Source organism: Nicotiana sylvestris, chromosome 3 (genome assembly GCF_000393655.2).
Source record: "Nicotiana sylvestris chromosome 3, ASM39365v2, whole genome shotgun sequence".
In the NCBI taxonomy this organism is placed as follows: domain Eukaryota; kingdom Viridiplantae; phylum Streptophyta; class Magnoliopsida; order Solanales; family Solanaceae; genus Nicotiana; species Nicotiana sylvestris.
The window spans coordinates 166,099,246-166,120,559 of record NC_091059.1 but is presented as its reverse complement, the minus strand read 5'-3'; the positions used below and the strand labels follow the sequence as shown (position 1 = coordinate 166,120,559).

At 38.0% G+C, this 21,314-nt stretch overlaps 1 protein-coding gene across 1 annotated transcript; it reads left to right on the top strand.

The window, feature by feature from the left end:
* Positions 1-15,936: 15,936 nt before the first annotated feature.
* LOC104225350 (gamma carbonic anhydrase-like 2, mitochondrial) lies at positions 15,937-20,777 on the top strand. The gene is made up of 2 exons (XM_009777123.2): positions 15,937-16,471; positions 20,197-20,777. Exons 1-2 carry the CDS (start codon positions 16,090-16,092, stop codon positions 20,571-20,573), a joined length of 759 nt encoding a protein of 252 aa, XP_009775425.1. The 5' UTR covers positions 15,937-16,089; the 3' UTR covers positions 20,574-20,777.
* The last annotated feature ends 537 nt before the right edge of the window (positions 20,778-21,314 follow it).

The following is a 21,314-nucleotide window of genomic DNA, read 5'->3' as shown; positions in this document are numbered from 1 at the left end:
GACCTGATTCCTGTTTAGCCCAGGATATGTAGGAAATCTTTGAAGCAAGATTCGGTCAGATCTTTTAAAAACATGCTTCATACGGAGTGGTCTATAGGCAAAAATCGCTCATACAAGCTCACTTTATCTTTGCACGAAAACCCTTCGTGTTTCCGAACAAAGAGGGGCAGCTGTGAGCACGTGATTTTTGTTTCGCACGACAATCGCTCCAAAAGGAAATAAAAAAATAATAATTGGCCCTGCTGTACAAATTTTGGATTTCTGTGTGGCACCTTGTTGATTTATTTGTGACTTCGGCCCATTTTTATTTATTTACTTTATTAAAATAAAATTCAAAAAAATATATATGTGTCCTGCATAATTCAAACCGTAATCCGGTCGTTAAATAGAAAATCATGAATAGGCATTTTCGTCCGTGATTTTATTTGGTTTGACTTTACCTGTTTTGAAATATTTTAGTGTGTGTGCAAATAATTGTATTTGAGTGTGTATTTAATTTTAATTTGATTTTTTGGCTTAGTTTTGTTTTAAAATAAATAAGAAAAGGAAATAAATAAAAAATAAATAATAAAAAAAAATAAAGAAAAGACCCCTTCCCTTCCGGACTTGGGCCAATTTTAACAAAATTGGCCCAAACAAACAGCCCAAGACCCAGGCCTGCCCGGTCCAGGCCACCTGATGCCCAGGACGTCCAAACGACGTCGTTTGAGTCGTGCCTGATCTGGGCCGTTGATCTCAGAGTGATCAACGGCCAAGATCAATTCCTCATAACCCATCAATAAACCCGACCCATCTTACCCGGACCGACCCCAACCCTCTTGAAACGACATCGTTCCACTTAAGCTATCAGATCCAGACCGTAGATCTAGATTGATCTAACGGTCGAGATCAATCCACCCATTAACTATATAAGGCCATAATCCTACCCTGCCCCCCCCCCTATCCGAACCTCAGCCTTCGTCTTCAACCTCATCCCCTTCAAACCCTAGAGCCGCCCTTGTATCCCCCACCATGAAAATCGGCGGCATGAACGCCGGTGACCTCGCCATGAACACCATAGAACCCCCTCACCACCCTGAACATAGACCTGTTAACCGTTTGGTTCGAATCACCCCCCAGGTCCTCGAATCTTCATTTGAAGATTCGAGTCAAAACTCGATCTACACCAAACAACCCCAGCTTCATACCAGACACTCCCCGGACCTTCCTCGTGACCAAACCATACTTGGTTTGGTCCGAATCTAACCAGGGAAGCACGAATATTAGATCTGAGTTTTGAAACCACAAGGTCCCTCGTCACTGGTTCAAACCGGTTCAAACCAAAGAGGTTAAGGTCTGATGGACTTTAATCAAAGTGTTTCTCATTTGAGAAACATTTCGATTAAAGCCCGTTCAGCCTTAAGAAAGTTGTCCGAGTCCGAGTTTGAGGTTTTGATTTTTTCAAGATTTAAGGTGAGTTTCTTTCTCTTCTTTATTTGTTTTGGCCCATTTGATTGTGTTAAAGTCTGTTCATGCTTTGACTTTGTGTCTTTGAATTTTGTCAACTGTGCCCCGTCCATTTGCCTGAACTTCTGTTTGTTTGAATAAGTCTTTCCATTTGCTCTGATAATGTATATAAATGTTGTGCAAGTAGCGGATTTTCAAGTTTGGACTGACTAATGACTCCTCGAGTGTATTTCTGCTTAGTCAGTATAATTCGAACCATGTTTAAATGTCTGATTTTTGGCTACGATTGTGTATGTTAATGCTAATATAGTCGAGTCGACATGTGTCGTCAATTAGTTTTCAACTGTCTGAACAAAGTAAATCGATTTGCTTCTGATGAACATTTGCCTTGAGCCAATTAAGAACCAGTTTTTGCTTACTTATAGATTGTTTGAATTGATCAGTTAATGTAAAAAGGATTGTTTATGTTTAAATTCTGAATTGGAAGGCATGTGCACTCGTGCACAGCATGTGCATTGGTGCACCTCATGTGCCTTGTGCACAGCCTGTTTTTCTGCTTAAGAAGGGCTTTTAAGTTTTAAACAATTTGACAGCATATGCTGTCAGACATATTCTACTGCCCATACCTTGCTTTAAGTTTAAAAAAGTATTAAACCTTTTAAAAGTAAGTCTGTCAGGGAATGTTGATGGAGGTTATATACTTAAATAACTAATTAGGATCTGAAAAGGTAAAAGACACATGGGAGGGGTACTGTGACATTTGGAAAACAGGCTGTTAAAAGAGATGGTGTTGAGGCTTATAAAAGGAGACAGAATTGGGCAGGAGAAGGGGGCATGAGGAGATAGACATAAAAAAGGGGATAGAATCAGAGGATAGGGAGGATCAGACCTGAAAAAGAAAATATACACACACAGTGAGGAGATTGGGAACCTTAAGAGCTGAAAAGGAAAAACAAAAACACAGATAGAGAGAGGTTAAGGGATAGAAGCTATACAACCAACAATCAGAAACTTTTTCCTCCTATCATTATTGGTTTTCAGTTGTTCAACTGGTTCAGATCAGATTCTGATCCTTATGAAATTCCAGTTGTGTCCTTTAGTCGAGTGTTTTCATTGGTTTACTACTGGTTTGGTCTGTCTGGAATCCTGATTCTACTCCACTGGGTGTTGCTGTTATTTGGCTATTGCTTTCTATTGGCCATAGTTGCATTTCTGCACTCGAGCCTGTTCTTGCTGCTGCTATTTTGCTCACTATTGTCGCTGCTATCTTGCCCTGCTGCTGCCGCTATTTAGTTTCTTGCTGCTACTGATTTCCCCATCTTTTTCTTCTTCTCCTTTGCATTTTCAGTGTTTCCAGGTACACATTTCAAACCCAACTTTGGTGTTAACTGTAACAATTCAAAAGCATGAAATGAAAGGAGTTTCCTGAAGAAGATTTAGATATCTGTTTGTAAATGTTTGTGATATACTGACTTCAGATTGTATAAATTGATTAGTGTGATTCATGTAACGAAAGATTAATTAGATAATACTCCATCAAGTTTAGCCTCTAGCTTCTTAGTTTGTAGTTGTTTGCTGGTACAAAAATATAATGACACAATACAGAGAGGGCATGGAGAATTAGTATAGATTTTGACTAGGATTCCCATTCAACTGAGCGACATGCATAGAATAGAATATTTCCACCTTACACAAATGTTTCTTTGTTCATTTTAATTTTCTTTTATCATAACTCGTTAGGCAATACATAATATTATGTTCAAATCCGTTAGTGACAATGCCTAGTAGTTAATTCCTTTAATTCGGCCCCAATCAGTCTAGTAAATTTCAATTCAAGAAATGTTTGGACACAAGTATAATGTTGGGTCAATCTCGAGTGTAATTTCTTGGCCCAATTAAAGTATGTTTCATGAGTTATGACATCCCTCCACTTTGTAAATAATCAATCAGAAATTGATAAGAATCCGAATTAAGCAAAAGCCTATAGTTGAATTAGCATGCACCTTTTCTTCTAGTTTTAGAGACAAACGCATTAGAAATGTAGCCACTTTAGGATATCTTTTTTTTTCTAAAAAAATAGAGATGAGCCTCGCCAAATAAAAGTGCAACAATTGTGGGGCCCTCCATAAATAACCATGATAATTATCTAGAACTCAAGATAGGCCATTTAATAAATTTCATGGCTTTTCTACAAAATAATAACGCGTTAGACTCTTTAGGCACGGTTTAAGTAAATTATATTCTTAAAATCGGGTGCACATTGATGTGACCCAAATTCAAGTCTCAACGGAGTCAAAAATGTGTTAACAACTACGGGTGCATTGATTGTGACGTGGTTCGATATGCATTTTCACGACGTTGCAATTCTGTAAAATAAATGATAATAATAAAAGCGGTTAAAACTTAATAAAAGCACATAAGTCACAACATGTATTTAAATCAGATATTTAGCCATTATAACAATTTAAGCGACCGTGCTAGAACCACGGGATTCGAGGGTGCCTAACACCTTCCCTCGGGTCAACAGAATTCCTTACTTAGAATTTCTGGTTCGCAGACTTCATTTGGAAAAGTCGAATATTTTCCTCGATTTGGGATTCAAGATAAACCGGTGACTTGGGACACCAAAAGCCAAACCTTTCCCAAGTGGCGACTCTGAATTAAATAAATAATCTCATTTCGAATATTGTCACTTAAATTGGAAAAACTCCCCTCGCGCATTTAACCCTTCGGGGCGGGCGCGCAAAAAGGAGGTGTGACAGGCATGACTGATTATGTCTCTAGCAGAGTAATTTCTTTCTTGAAAGCCCAGCGTATGGTTGGGAAGGGTTATCTATCATATCTGACTTTTGTGCGGGATGTTGGAGCTGAGACTCCTAGTATTGATTCTGTCCCAGTTGTGAGGGACTTTCCTGATGTATTTCCTGCAGACCTGCTGGGCATGCCGCCGGACAGGGATATTGATTTTGGCATTGACTTAGTGCCGGGCACTCAGCCCATTTCTATTCCGCCATATCGTATGGCACCAGCAGAGCTGAAAGAATTGAAGGAGCAGCTTCAGGAACTCCTAGATAAGGGGTTCATTCGGCCTAGCGTGTCCCCGTGGGGTGCACCTGTTTTATTTGTGAAGAAGAAAGATGGCACAATGAGAATGTGCATTGATTATAGGCAGTTGAATAAGGTAACAGTGAAGAACAAGTATCCTTTGCCTCGCATTGATGACTTATTTGATCAACTTCAGGGAGCGAGGGTATTTTCTAAGATTGATCTCCGTTCGGGCTATCACCAGTTGAAAATCAGGGAGTCGGATATTCCCAAGACTGCCTTCAGGACTAGATATGGTCACTATGAATTTTTGGTTATGTCTTTCGGGCTGACCAATGCCCCAGCAGCGTTCATGCATTTGATGAACAGTGTATTTCAGCCTTATCTGGATGCATTTGTTATTGTATTCATTGATGATATCCTGGTGTACTCGCGTAGCCAGGAGGAGCATGCCCAGCATTTGCGTGTAGTGTTGCAGAGATTGAGAGAGGAGAAGCTTTATGCAAAATTCTCCAAATGTGAATTTTGGCTAAGTTCTGTGGCATTTTTGGGACACATAGTGTCCAGCGAGGGTATACAGGTTGATCCAAGGAAGATAGAAGCAGTGCAGAGTTGGTCTAAACCGTCCTCAGTCACAGAGATTCGGAGTTTTCTAGGGCTAGCAGGCTATTATCGCCGATTTGTTCAGGGGTTTTCTTCTATTGCATTGCCTTTGACCAAGTTAACTCAGAAAGGTGCCCCATTTGTATGGTCCGGCGAGTGTGAGGAGAGCTTTCAGAAGCTCAAGGCACTTCTGACCACAACTCCAGTGTTGGTGTTACCATCAGCTACAGGTTCATACACGGTATATTGTGATTCTTCCAGAGTTGGGATTGGTTGTGTGCTAATGCAGGAGGGTAGAGTTATTGCTTATGCTTCTCGTCAGTTGAAGACCCATGAGAAGAACTACCATGTTCATGATTTGGAGTTGGCTGCTATAGTTCATGCCTTAAAAATTTGGAGGCACTATTTATATGGCGTATCTTGTGAGGTATTCACTGATCATCGCAGTCTTCAGCATTTATTTAAACAAAAAGATCTTAATTTGAGGCAGCGGAGATGGCTTGAGTTACTTAAAGACTATGATATTACCATTCTATATCATCCGGGAAAGGCCAATGTAGTGGCCGATGCGTTGAGCCGAAAGGCAGTCAGTATGGGGAGTTTGGCTTACATCCCAGTTGGGGAGAGGCCTCTTGCAGTTGATGTTCAGACCTTGGCCAATCAGTTGGTGCGGTTAGATATTTCTGAGCCTAGCCGGGTATTGGCTAGTGTGGTTTCTCGATCTTCCTTATATGATCGCATCAGAGAGCACCAGTATGATGATCCGCATTTGCTTGTCCTTAAGGACAGAGTTCAGCATGATAATGCCAAAGATGTGACTATAGGTGATGATGGCGTATTGAGGATGCAGGGCCGTATTTGTGTGCCCGATGTTGATGGGCTTAGAGATTTGATTCTTGAGGAGGCCCACAGTTCGCGGTATTCCATCCATCTCGGTGCTGCGAAGATGTATCAGGACTTGAGATAGCATTACTGGTGGAGGAGAATGAGGAAAGACATTGTGGGATATATGGCTCAGTGTCTCAACTATCAGCAGGTGAAATATGAGCATCAGAGACCGGGCGGTTTACTTCAGCAGATGATTATTCCTGAGTGGAAATGGGAGAGAGTTACTATGGATTTCGTGAGTGGCCTTCCTCAGACTTTGAAGAATTTTGATTCGATTTGGGTCGTTGTGGATAGGCTGACCAAGTCAGCGCATTTCATTCCGGTGTGTACCACATATTCTGCGGAGCGGCTGGCTAGGATCTTTATTCAGGAGATTGTGTGGTTGCATGGTGTTCCAGTTACTATTATTTCGGATAGAGGTACTCAGCTCACTTCTCAGTTTTGGAGGACTTTTCAGCACGAGTTGGGCACTCAGGTGGAGTTGAGTTCAGCATTTCATCCTCAGATGGACGGACAGTCCGAGCATACTATTCAGATATTGGAGGATATGTTGCGTGCCTGCGTGCTTGATTTTGGAGGTTCTTGGGTTGAATTTTTACCACTTGCAGAGTTTGCCTACAACAACAGCTATTCAGTCCAGTATTCAGATGGCACCGTATGAGGCCTTATATGGGAGGCGGTGTAGAACTCCAGTGGGTTGGTTTGAGCCCGGTGAGGCTAGGTTGTTGGGGACAGATTTGGTCCAGGATGCCTTAGAAAAGGTGAAGGTGATTCAGGAAAGACTTCGCACAGCTCAGTCTCGTCAGAAGAGTTATGCGGACCGGAAGGTTCGAGATGTGTCATTTATGGAGGGCGAGAAGGTTTTGCTGAAGGTTTCGCCGATGAAGGGTGTTATGAGGTTCGGAAAGAAAGGGAAGTTTAGTCCGCGGTTTATTGGACCATTTGAGGTACTTAGGAGGATTGGAGAGGTGGCTTACGAGCTTGCTTTGCAGCCTAGATTGTTGGGTGTTCATCCGATATTCCATGTGTCCATGCTCCGGAAGTACATTAGGGACCCGTCTCATATTTTAGATTTCAGTATAGTACAGTTAGATGAAAATTTGACTTATAATGTGGAGCCAATGGCTATTTTGAGTCGACAGGTTCAAAAATTAAGATCAAAAGATATAGCATCAGTGAAAGTACAGTGGAGAGGTCGGCCCGTGGAGGAGGCTACTTGGGAGACCGAGCAGGAGATGCGGAGCAGGTACCCGCACCTATTTGAAACTCTAGGTATGTTTCTTAACTCGCTCGAGGACGAGCGTTTGTTTTAGTTGGGGAGAATGTAACGACCCGAACCGTCGTTTCCTGTATTTTCATCCCGTATTCCCGTTAAATGCTTATTCATGTTTCAATATGTGTACTTGGTGAATTTGAGTCAATTCGGATCGAGCTTGGTATGAAATGAGACAATTAGTCTCTTTAAGGAAGAATTAGTTTGGAAAAGTCAACCGGACGTTGACTTGTCAGTTAGAGGGCTCGAAATTGAATTCCGATGATTCGGTTAGTTTCGGGGGATGATTTAAGGCCTAGGAGCGCAATCGGAATTAATTTTGGAGGTCCGGTGAAGAAATTAACTCATTTTGGCGAAGTTAGTATTTTGGTGATTTCTGGTTGATAGGTGAAATTACGATCCGACGGTCGGAATGGAATTCCAAGAATTTCTGTAGCTTTGTTATGTCATTTTGGACTTGTGTGCAAAATTTGAAGTCAATCGGACGTGATTTGATAGGTTTCGGCATCGGAAATAGAAGTTGGAAATTCTAAAGTTCATAAAACTTGGATTGGAGGTTGATTCATGATTTTAGCATTGTTTGATGTGATTTGAGGCCTCGAGCAAAGTCCGTAATGTATTTTGGGACTGGTTGGTATTATTGGTCGGGGTCCCGAGGGCCTCGGGTGTGTTTCGGATGCCCAACGGGTCATTTTTGGAAGATTTTTGCCGTTTTGAGCATAAAAGTAATGATCTAAAGGTTCATTTTTAGTTCTAGAGATCCAAATTTGATTTCGAGACTTCCAGAATTTAAATCATGAATTATAGGACCGATCTGGAAATTTTGGTTTAATTTCATCAAGTCGCGATTGGGTTTTTGACGTGAAATGTGAGTTAATTGTTTAACGAGCGAAATGGGTATTGAACTAGGCAAACGAGCTTCGAATTGAGTTTTGATTGATGTGTTGTGTTCGTATTATTATTTGTGACTCATAGGAACAAGAATCGTCTAATTCCGAGTTTGTATGATGGAGTTAGAGCCATTTTAGTGAAAAATGACTATGCTGCAAATTTCTTAAAAGCTGTTGTATTTTCTGCAGCAGTGAACAGTACCCGCGTGTGAATATTAACCGCGTGGGTGAACAGTGCCACCGCGTGAACAGTACCGAAAATTTCTGGACAGATTTAATGTCCAGCAGTCCGAGTTTGGTCATTTATTTTTTACTTCCAAGCTCGGATTTTGGGCGATTTTTAGCAAGAAATCTTGCGAAAACTTGAAGCAAGTCACTTGTGATTATTTCTACTCCATAATATTGAATTATCATCGAATAATCCGACTAGATTACATGTTTTTGAGGAGTAAATTGAAGATTTAGGCCTAGGGATTTGAAAATAAGATTTGAAGATTTGAGGGGCCATTTGAACTCCGATTTTGGTAAATTTTATATGTACGGACTCGTGGCGAGACGAGGAATCCGGTGATGTGACTTTCGTAACTTTTCGAGAAGTGGGCCCGGGGCTCGGGTTTTGCAAATTTCGATATTTTTCGAGTCTTTTCGATTGGGTTATATTCCCTTAGCCTATTGTAATGTATTCGTTGTGGTTTTGACCAGATTCGACGTGCGAAGAGGTAAATTCGAGAGGCAAGGGCATAGCGAAGTAGACATTGGACCGTCTTGAAGTGAGTAATGATTTTAAATGATGCACTGAGGGTTTGAAACCCCGGATTGCACAACATAGTGCTATGTTGAGATGAGACACGCGTTATATGACGAGCGCGAGATCATTTACTATTGGGGATTGTGACTTGGTCCATCCCAGTTGATATTTTTACCGCGTAAGTGATAAAGATTTATTGTTTTTCACTATGATTGGGCTTATTGCCATATTTGGGCTTCGTGCCAATTATCTGAAATCTTTTGTGAATTTACATCACTATTTTCCTCACGAATTAAAATATTATTTGAACTCAGTCCAATTGAATTATATTATTTTGTGAACTCAGCTACATTTATACTCAACTCGAGATTTAATGATATTTATAATGTTGTTGAGCTGAGCACTATTGTTTTACTGATGCCCAAGAGGCTTATGATTATTTTCTGGACTGATTGAGGCCGAGGGCCATACGTGAGGATATGTTGAGTGATGTGAGGAGGCTTTCAGGCCTCGAGTGTTATATGAGGAGGCTTTCAGGCCTCGTGTGTGATGTGTGAAGGCTTTCAGGCCTATTGATATTGCGCTTGGGCTGTAGGAGCCCCTCCGGAGTCTGTACACACCCCCAGTGAGCGCAGGGTACCTAGGTGAGTTGGGAGTGGGCCCGAGAGGCCGTTGCTTGTGTCTGGTGAGTTTGGAGTGAGCCCGAGGGGCTGATGTTGTGTGCTGGTGAGTTGGGAGTGAGCCCGAGGGGCTGATACTATACTGAGATTTACATATTGAGCCCGAGGGGCAAGCTTTTGATTTATCCTTACTGTGGAAATTATTTGTCTTTACTGTTTTAAAAGAAGAATTATCTGATACTCACTATTTTACTGTATAACTGATTTTACTGCTTGGGATAGCGCTATATTGTGCCGTTATGAGATTTCATGTTTTCAGTCGTTATTTATTTTTATTACTCACTGGGTCGGAGTACTCACATTACTCCCTGCACCATGTGTGCAGATACAGGCAGAGCTGAGTTCGCTCCTGAGCGCTGATTCTTTCCAGACCAGGCGGTGACTAGGAGTAACGAGGTAGCTGTTGACGTCCGCAGCCCCGTTTTCTCCCTTATCTTTGTTATTTATGATAATTCCAGACTTTGTAAAATATTAGTAAACTCTGTAGTAGCTCATGACTTGTGACACCCCGATTTCGGGCTGAGTTGGGAGGGTTTTCCTTGTTCTATCACGTTTATTTCGCATTTAAGATTATATTGCCCATGATTTAGACTTATTCCTGCTAAGTAATTATAAAGAGATGTACTATTTTGTTGATTGGCTGGCCTTGTCCTCACGAGAGGCGCCATCACGATCGGGTTGGGATTTTGGGTCGTTACATTTAGCTTATGGGTCATTACCTCCGGTGATATACCTGTCATATCTGAATGCGACCAAGCAAAGCAGTCTGCATTAGCACGTAAAAAATTCAATTAACTTACCTTTCATTTTCTGGCTCAAGTTTGCTCCGATGTAAACTTTTCTGTCTGGCCAGTGGACAAACAATATTACAACTTCGAGCTCCTCCATGGTTGTTTTGATATTCTCGTTTTCCTCTTATTCTTGAATCATATCAGGTCTTGAATCCACATCAGTTTGACCTCGTGGGCTTTCAGTTGAGGTGTGAGTAGAAGTGTCCCCAACTGAATTCTTTAATTGCTATTTCACATCTATATTGGATGTTGTATTTGTAATCACCACTAAATTAATACTTCGTGATGCATGTTGATCTCCCCAGATTTGTCGGATCCCCCACTGTGATGGGAATTTGATGACTTGATGCAACGTGGACGGGACAACATCCATATCATGAATCCATGGCCTATCCAAGATTATATTATAGGCCATGTCCGCGTTTATTACCTAAAACTTTGTGTCTTTTATGACATCTTCTGCAAATTTAGCTAATACAATCTCCCATTTCATAACGACGCTTGAATTATCGAACCCATATAATGATCGTACTTTTGGAATGATTCTATCATTTGCTTGTATTTCATTTACCACTCTCAATAAAATAATGTTCACTAAGCTACCTGGGTCAATCAAAACTCGTTTAACATTAGTATCATGTACAAGTAAAGATACTATCAGTACATTGTTGTGAGGAATCATTAAACCATCCGCGTATTCGTCATCAAACATTATGCAGTCTCCTTCCAAAACTTGGCAAACTCGTTTTTTGTGAGTGACAGCGACCTTTGATGTCTTTTTCGCAGATGTGTATGTTACCCCATTAACTTCTTCTCCCCCAGTTATGACGTTTACTGTTCTTTTTGGAGATGGAGGCTTTGGTGGTTCTTGCTTATTTTTCACGTATGATTGTTTTCCTTTCTCACTGAACAGATCATTGAGATAGCCTTGCTTTAGTAAATATTCAACTTTCCTTTGTAAGAGCCTGTAATCTGTTGTTCTATGGCTATGATCATTGTGAAACTCGCACCAGAATTATGGGTTCCTTTTGTTTGGATCCGATCTCATCTCATTTGGACATCGTACCTTGTATCCTATTCCTCTTAGAACAACCACCAATTCAGAATGCTGACATTAAAACTATAATCTCCTATCCTTGCTTGAGTGTTGGAATCGTTGCCTCGGGTGTCCCGTTCCTTTTTGAATCGGGAAGAAGATCTTGTCTCCTTTTGCCTTGATCTTGAATCAAAATGTGCATTCTCTTGTTTAGGCTGGGAATCTCGCCTTGCAGGTCCCATGTAAGGCTCGTACCTATACTTACCAGAGAGAACCTTCTCTCTGATTCCAAACATCTAGATCCTAGCATTCCATCCGCCCTTGGCACCGTATCTTCTTCTATCTGCAGCTTCGTGTTGTATCGATTGTACACATTGTTCCAAGTAATTGCAGGAAACTCCCGTAAACTTTCTTTCAACCTCCTTGTGGCTTCTTAACTTTTCTCATTCAAATTTCTTGCAAATGCCATAGCCGTACAATTATCAGGTACTCGCGGCAGCATCATTCTCTCACGTTGGAATGTATCAACGAATTCTCTAAGCAATTATGTACTTTTCTGTTTAACTTTGAAGATATCCTCCATCCTTTATCAACTTTTTGAGCCCTTGAATGTGCTTTTCTAAACGAATCTGCAAGCTCAACAAAAGAATCAATAGAGTTTTCAGATAAGGGTGAGTACTGCGTTAACGCCCCTTTCGTGAGTGTTTCACCAAACTTCTGACCAATACTGATTCAATTTTCTGCTTGGTTAAATTATTGCCTTTTATGCATGTGGTGAACGCAGTAACGTGATCTCGTGGGTCAGATGTCCCATCATATTTAGGGATATTAGGCCTTTTAAAATTTTTGGAAATTGGCAAGGGTACTGCACTTGGCTTCCAGAGTTGTTGTGAATATTTGTCAATATCCACACCCTTAATTACAGGAGGCACGCGGGTATTTTCTCTATACGCTCATGTTGCTCCTTCAGCTATTTCTAAGGAGTTTGTACTAAACTTTGTAAATTGAAATTATTAGGTGTACCTGATCCTCCATTACAGGATTTCTTTGGCATTTCTCCACTTCCAAAATTATCAAGTCCTGAACGTTGATTTTCCAAGGTGGTATTCACTGGTGGTGGAGTTTGTGCTGCGTTGGGCAATCCACTCGTAAAAGCTCATAGTGCTTCGTTCACGTGTTATGCAATCAACTGCTTCAAAGCATCCTGCTCGATGGTTTGTTCACCTCCATGTTGTCCATCAGTACGTGAAACAGAGCTTTCAGATTAACTTTCTTGTGAATGCTGAAGTGTAATTGTCGGTGTGTGATGTGGTGGAGTTCCACCTTGTTGATTCAACTAGTTATTTTCTTTAGAAGTAGACATGTTTTGTTGCTAAAAAATGAGATTTGAAAAGTGAACAGATTATTAGATTCCTGGTAACGGAACCATTTTGTTTAACCCAAAAATAGATTTCTAGGTCAAAGCTAATATTAGAAAAAAAAATTAAGTTACTGATAACCAAAATTACTTTACTTTCTTGGTAATTCAAAAAATATATAAAAAATAATAAAAATAATAGGTAAGGAAATAAATCTAATGTTCATTGCTAATCTCTCCCAGAATTACGGTTTGAACACTTTGAATAAAGTAAAGACTAATTGCATATATTCAAAAATATTCAGATGCCTTTACAAATAAGGAACGGGTCCTTATATAAGGTTACATAATTATAACGGTTTTCCTACTTAATTCTGGCTCGTTAATGACATTAATTGCCTTGATTGTCGTTACCATATTTAATAGTAACTGTTATAATAATAACTGCGGATTTTCCGTAATCAAAATCAATGCCGATTTCCCTTCCTTATTTATAACAGATTCATGAATCTTCCCTTTTTATGATCTTCATTCATCTCGTGTCTATTTCTTCTTTTCCGGCTGTCAGGGTCGGTACCTCTTCTGATGAAACACCCAACACCGGGGGTATCTTCGTGCCTTTTCGTTTTCTTTTATTGACTCAATTGGAAGTGCCATTTGTCACCTTGCTGATGGTCCATGTGTCATGTTTTTTTTTCTACCAATACAATAACCTAAAGCAATTTTGAGCTCACTTTACCACTATACTTGAATTTTTTTCATAGCAAGGGGATGCAAAAAAATTATTTTTACTTTATTTATATTGTGTAATTTTTTAACAAAGGAGATTAGGTTGAATCTTCTTCATGCTACCTTGTTCCGCCCATGCTAGTCACGCTTATTGCATGTGCAGGAGAATCACACGTATATGGCTAGACTATAAGACTTAATGCTATTTGTATTTCATTTACAGATTTAAACAATAATTTAACTTTAATTTTTCATTTACCATTAGTAGCAAGCTTTTATATGGTAAATACTTATCCATGCTTAGTATTTATATCAAATCAATCAATTTAATTTTAGTAATTATAATTTAATCAAATTAAGTGATAAATATGTGAATGAAAAATACGTGTCTTATATTTATTGGTTTGTTTTATTAAACAACATGCACAAGTAAATTTTTACCGGTTTTATGATCACAAAAATACTATGAGATTTTAAGATCACAAGTTTTGCAACAATATATGTAGACACTGATTTGTATAGATCAGTGCTGATTCTCTTTTTTTCCGTAGTGGCTAAACACTTACTTTCATTCCTTGCTTTCTGATTGTCTCGAGTTGATGACTATTTAATTTTAAGTTGGCAATACGTAAATAAGAATTGAGCTCTTTTCCAATTGAGGAAAAAAAATAACAAGGAGAAAAGCCTTGACGATTTAATGAAACTAGAATTACAATATGGGATTTACTTCGGGAATCTTACATAAATGTTCGAAATAATTTTCAACTTATCAACCTCTGGTCATTAATCATAAACTTATCAAAACTAGTCAAGCACATATAAAAATTAAAAACTCAAATAAATAAGGTTCTTTCTCTCCAAGAATCACATACAAATATTTCCTTCCATATTTTTAAGCGTGATCAGCAACATTAGATGCAAGACGGAAAAGAAATTTCATGGATGATATAGCAAATAACGTGATAATATATATATATATATATATATATATATATATATATATATATATATATATATATATATATATATATAAGATTCTAAAAATCTAAGCAAAAAAATAATATTTTTCAATGAGTATAGTTGAAATTTATTGAAAACATATAGATGGGTCAATATACAAAATCTAAGGAAGATTTGGACTGATTTGGTATCAAAATTTATATTTAAAATTGAGTTCAAAAAATTCCTTTGCGACACATGTATCAAACATATATCACACATGTATACATGGATATACATGTGATACATATTTGATACAAATATGATACATATGTGATACACAGTGTGATGCACATATCAATTTTTTCATGTTCATCTTCTACTTCAAATTTTTAATTCAAACCACCTCAAAACTCCATCAAATCATCCCAAAACTAAGATTCGGGTTTCTTAAGATGTACTTAATCTATTCTTTTAACACCCACTCAAAAGAAAACAAAAATTTGACCAAGCTACAAATAGCTAATTGGCTAATATTCATTATTTGGCAAATATTTATAATATTTTATAAAGTGGTCAATTTCTATAATAACCTACTTATAAGTGGACATATCTGGTAATTTCCCATTTACTTCCACCTTTCATATTGTGGAATAAGAAAATAAAAGAGACTATAGTCATCAGCATTAGGGGTGTTCATGGTTCAGTTTGGATCGGTTTTTTCCTAAAAAAAAACCAAACCAAGTAAGTCGGTTTTTTCAATATTAGAACCAAACCAGACCAATTAAGTCGTTTTTTTCTCGATTCGGTTTATGTCGGGTTTTGTCATTTTTTTTTGGTTTTTTCGTGTCGATTTTTTCTTAAATATAAGACATACACTACCAAACACATATTTTGGCGACCACATTTTCAACATAACACTATCAAATCAATTGCCCTTTGAGAAATCTATTATTTACCAAAATATATTAATGATAATGGAATCAAATAGTGATGAATAATTTAAGGACTCAATTAAAAATATATTATTTTTAACACGAAATGGATTCTTACACTTGACAAAAGAAAACTACCAATCAAAGTAGAATGTAAAGGTAAAGAACTATACTAAAAGTGCAAACTATTAACATTTACCATAAAAAATTTGAAACTTTGTATTAAAATATACATATATATATGTGTAATAATAAATTTGAAATAGCTACTTCTATAACCAGTTTGGTTCGGTTTTTTCCCGATTTTTTTCTGATTAAAACCAAAACTAAACCAAAAAGTATCGAGTTTTTTGGTAGGTTTGGTTTGGTTTTCGGTTTGGTTCGATTTTTCGGGTTTTTATGAATACCCCTAATCAGCATTGATGGTAATGAAATTATAGACAAAATTAAATGCATATATAAAAAATAAATAAAGGCATCTATTTTGTAATTATGAAACTTTGAAGGACCTCATACAATTATCGGAAACTATTGGAGCCTAAATGGAAATATTCCTTCTTTCTGAACTCCAATTTCTATTTAACACTTTTTCCTCAAGCCCCCGAAAGCAAACGAAAACACCTCCAAGTCCACGACCCTATTGCTTCATTTCATTTCGCATCCATTCTCGAGCTCGCAAAATCCCTTTCTGTCTCACACACTCACACAGAAGCTACTCCAAAATCTGCAATGGCGACACTAGGTAGGTTATCGAGAAGAGTCATAGCAACAACTCTCTCCGGTCACCTCAGCCGCCACCAGAATCACAATCTCATCCGCCGCTCGCTGGCGACGGAGGCTCAGGCGGCAATAAAGGAATCGCCGGATCGAGTGAAGTGGGACTACAGAGGACAGAGGCAGATCATTCCACTTGGCCAGTGGGCCCCGAAAGTTGCCGTCGATGCCTACGTGGCGCCCAATGTTGTCCTTGCTGGTCAGGTGACTGTCTACGACGGCGCGTCTGTGTGGAACGGCGCCGTCCTTCGAGGAGATCTCAATAAGATTACAATAGGGTTCTGCTCTAGCATTCAGGAAAAATGTGTGGTTCACGCTGCTTGGTCTTCTCCTACAGGTATATTTACGCTATTTGTCGATAAGATTTGAGTATATTTCATCACAATGAGCTTATTATACTGATTAAAATGATGTCATATTTCCAATTTATATGAAATTTTGTTTTTTACGGAATTTCTGTTTTTCATTGCTTAGGTGAGGTTAATTTGTTGGATATTGATAGTTGAGTTCTATGTTTTGCGAGAAAATTAGTAGTGTGTAAAGGTACTTTAACTAAGTTGCTGAGAACAAAATTGTATTTAGAAGGATTTTGGAACTTAGTGAGGAATGTTGCCTTCTGAATGATGTTTCATCTTCTAAAGTCAAATGTCTACATGAACTTGAGGAATCTGGAAACCTTGTTGAATGCTTATTGATTAGGACCTTACAATCGAAGCAGTCCATCCTGTTGGAAGCTTTCCAAAACATAGAAAGCTTGTAAGTCAAGGGAACAATTGAATCATAGTTTTGGTAATTGGTTCAATTAGGGACAAGTGTTGAACTCTTATTATCTATCTTGCCTTTTCCACAAAAGAGGGGCACTTCCCTGAAGTAAAAATGAGTAGACAATAAGACGCAAATGAAATTTCTAATGCACAAAAAGTAAAGTGTAGATCCCAAGGATGCTAATTGCAGCAAGACAATATAAGTCCCAATACCCAATGTTTTGAAGTGAAACTGAAAATATTCAAAGGTTCGGGGCTTTAAGCAAGAAGAAGCAAAATGTACACACTATTGAAGTGAAGTGGTTTCCAAAACGAAGGAGGATTAGGGGAAGAAGGCCGTTGCAGGAAATGTAACTTCGGAGCTCTAGAAAATGGAAGACGTGCTCTAGTGGGATGCAATTTATGAGCCGTAGCATTAGAAGTAGAGCTGGAGGATAAGGTCATCGCAGTAAAGCTCTAGAGAAGTTGCAACTTCAAATAACTAAGAAGAGGAGCAGCAGAGGCCGTTTTTGAAGCCCTAATTTTGGTAATATTTACTCGGATTTCTTATTTCTTTTTGCTTCTGACGCAAATGTAAGACAACACAGAAGTGCACATGTCTTGCTCTGTTGTTTAATCGCTTCAGCCCTAAAAGCAGTTTAATCTCACTTTGCCTCACTTCGACTCTCAGAATCAAGGGGGCCTTGACTTTGAATGAGAACACAACTTTCTTAGTGATTTACAATGTTGAATAGAAAAATCTTCAGGAAAATAAGGAAAAATATCAACAAGAATTATTGATTGCTTGTTACTTTTCACAAGATCAGCATATTACAGCGGGAAGTGAGTCGTTATGAAAACGGTAAATGCTCTCGAAAGCGTGTTTCTCAAATATATTCTGCAATGTTAAGTTATTTTGATCAAAAAGTGTGGTTGGAAATTAGGATATTTTAGTTTACACCTATAAACATGTTTCTCTCAATGTTATGCCAAAAGCAGTAAGCATCACTAATATATTTTTACCTTGGCAGAGTTGGTTTTAATTTGCTTGTTAAATCTCAGTTGCCTGCTCATGGGCTTCAATATGAGGGTTTTGTAGAGTTCGAAACCCACTGGGTGCAAACAATTTCTGAGGGCCATCGGACTGGGTAAAAACCTGAATTAACCGTGGTGCACTTGCGGGAAACTCCTTGCCGAGGGCCTGTGCACCCCCAGGATTAGTCGGGTCTCTTAGGGACTCGGACACCCGGTGCAAATCAAAAAAAAAATGAGGGTTTTGTAGAATTTGTGAAGGGGTTACGGAAACTTTTGAAAGAACTTGAATAGATTCTGACCTAAGACTTGTGGAAGTCAAAATTGTTAATTACAAAAACTTTGATTCAGGTTTTAGCATGTTATACCTATAGTCACCTGCTGCCTGAAACATTGCTCAAACCTCTCTCTTTTCAGGACTTTGTCTAACAACTTTGTTTCAATCCACAAGCAGACAGATTTGCCCCTTGATAAATTACTTCTCTTATTTGTGTTAACAAAAAGTACATTTTCTTAGTATTTGCTTATGAATTTAACCCTTCCATGACATTTCATCTCTTCTAAATGAATCCACTGCTCTCTAAAAAGAAGAAATAATAATTAAGCAATTAATGAACCGCGTTCTTAGGTTCAAATTCCAGTGGGAGCAAAAAACATTAAGTGGGAACAGAGTTACCCGGTACTTGCACAGGTGGGAGCTAGCAGGTACCCGGTGGAACACTCGAGGTGGGCGTATGCTGGTATGGACACCACCATCATTCTAAATGAAAAAGAAATTACTCAATCAATTGCATCTCAAATCCAAACTATTCGGGGTTGGTTGATGAACCCTCTACATCCATTCTGTTCTAATCGAGCTTGTTTCATTCCAATACTAGTAATGAGTAATCATTTTATCTTGTAAGGTAAATTAGAGTTCTCCAAAAGTAGGGTTATGTAAATCTCACGCTTATCACTATGTTTACATGGAAGTGTTCCTTACCAAAAAAAAGTGTTTACCTAGAAGTGTATAGCCAGACTAAAAAGACTGATGACAAATATTGAACCTAATTTGAATGTGATAACAGTAACTAATCTTTAATCCTGTCTAGTTGGTAAAAAATATAAAGAAAAGTAAATCTCAAACATATAATTATGAATAAACAAGTATTAGTCAAGCTGAGAAGAAAGAGAAATAAGACTTTGAGCAATTCCTTGGGGAAGGATCCCATATGGTGAGCTGCAAACTGCAAAGTGAAGAGAAAGACGGCCTATCTTCACTTTCGCCTGAAAGTGGAGGAATGTCTCATTAGTTATATAACTAACCATTCCATTAAACAATTAAAAATTTTACTGGGTGGGGGCTATGGGATGCTGTATCCTCACAGGGGGTAACATAACTTATGCAGACATGCCTCTCATATTCATGTTTTATGCAGCTGGTTGATGTAATGAGTAACCACTGAAATCTTGACCCTGCTGCATAGTTCATCCTACAATAGAGTAAAATTGAAGAAAATGACTGCTGCCTCTCACTGTAATATTGAAATGACAAAACTGCCCAAAGAATTATAAAGAAATGACAGCAAACAGTGTGTTTGAATGACGTATCACATTTTCTGTTAGCAACTTAAATAATATCTGAAAGAATGCAGTATTGAAGTTCGGACTTTGGTGTTCCCCTTGAAGACAGATCCAAATTTTCTTGTGATTTTGCTGATTATGTTCTTATACAACTGCTACGTTGTTTAAAACTTGAAACTATCCAGTTGTCACATTCTTAATGTTATGTGGTTTAGAATTGATTTAACGCTTTGAAGGGCCAATTTTAGTTTATGCCTTATCAAAGATGTTATGGATTTGCTATGAAGTTTGATGAAAATATATAGGGATAGGAAGAATGATCTTCAGATGATAATCAGTGACCTAGAGAATCCGTATGTTTAGAGTGTCGAGAGAAGTCCTTTACTAGGTATTGGAGGAGAAAAGAATTCATATCAAATATTTGATGAATCTTTTACCAACTCCATCTGAAAGCTTTTAAGATTTTTGATATTTGTGGTTGTCTTTAGTTGCATATCCCTTATTTCACTTAGAAACTGCATCTTCTTGGAGCATTCTGAGGTGATCAAACCTCTTATCAGTCTTATCCTCAAGTAGGTTGATTTCTTTTTCCTAGTCCAACTAAGATTTGCAGCTAAGCAGAATGATATATTATCTATCTTTATCTGTTCCTAGCCGATCAAGGTGCATTTTCTTTGGAAAATACTTGTATGTGACACTTCAATATTTTCTGTTCATTTAACAGGGCTGCCAGCAGAAACATTAGTAGACAGGTATGTTACAGTTGGTGCATACAGTCTGTTGCGATCCTGCACAATTGAGCCTGAATGCATTATTGGCCAGCACTCTATCCTTATGGAAGGTTCATTGGTGGAGACTAACTCTATTCTTGAAGCTGGGTCGGTGCTCCCACCTGGGAGGAGGATTCCAAGTGGTGAACTCTGGGCAGGGAATCCCGCAAGGTTCGTCAGGACCTTGACCCATGAAGAGATAAAAGAGATACCGAGGCTTTCTGCTGCAATAAATGATCTGGCCAATGCTCACCACTCAGAATTTCTGCCTTACTCCACCGTATATTTGGAAGTTGAGAAGCTTAAGAAGTCTTTTGGAATTTCAATTTAGAATTTTTGTTTGATTGATTGTACTTGTTGGGAGGTTTTCTTCGGAGAAAATAAGAAAATTGTAAGACTCTTTAAGTGAAACTTAGAGTCTCTTGTTTTTAATGTGATTCTGCAATCCGGCAAAGTGAATGTTTGTTCTCCGTTCAAGGATTTTCTTCTGACACTCGATGTATTTGGTCATCAATACATTTTATGTTTTCCAGAAGCTTGAATGTGCTTTGACTTTTCCTGTACCAAATTAAATGAAGAGCTATAGGTAACCACATTAGTGTAGAGGCGGATTCAGGATTTAAAGTCTTCGAGTTCAGTCTCTAAGTTTATGGGTTCATATTAGTTATTTGTTACAATTCTGATGATTTTTTGTTTATATATATATATTAAAGCAAGAAAGTTATTGCATTGTGATTAAGCCAAGTGGTATATATATATATATATATATATATATATATATATATATATATATATATATATATATATATATATATATATATATATATATATATATATATATATATATATATATATATATATATATATATATATATATATATATATATATATATATATATATATATATATATATATATATTGAATTAAAGAATAATTTTGAATTTATAGATAAAGTTTTTAAATTTGAATTAAAATAAAAAAAGAAATTTATCTTCTTCTTTTTTTGTCAAGTTATCATACTTAATTCGGTTAATGATCATATGCAATCATGCTAGGAACTTTTGTTATCTTT

Bases quoted from the DNA above. Each gene is read 5' to 3' on its own strand.
- LOC104225350 (XM_009777123.2), top strand. From the start codon at position 16,090: ATGGCGACACTAGGTAGGTTATCGAGAAGAGTCATAGCAACAACTCTC. The intron at 16,472-20,196 runs GTATATTTACGC...TTCATTTAACAG, and splicing joins TGCTTGGTCTTCTCCTACAG to GGCTGCCAGCAGAAACATTA.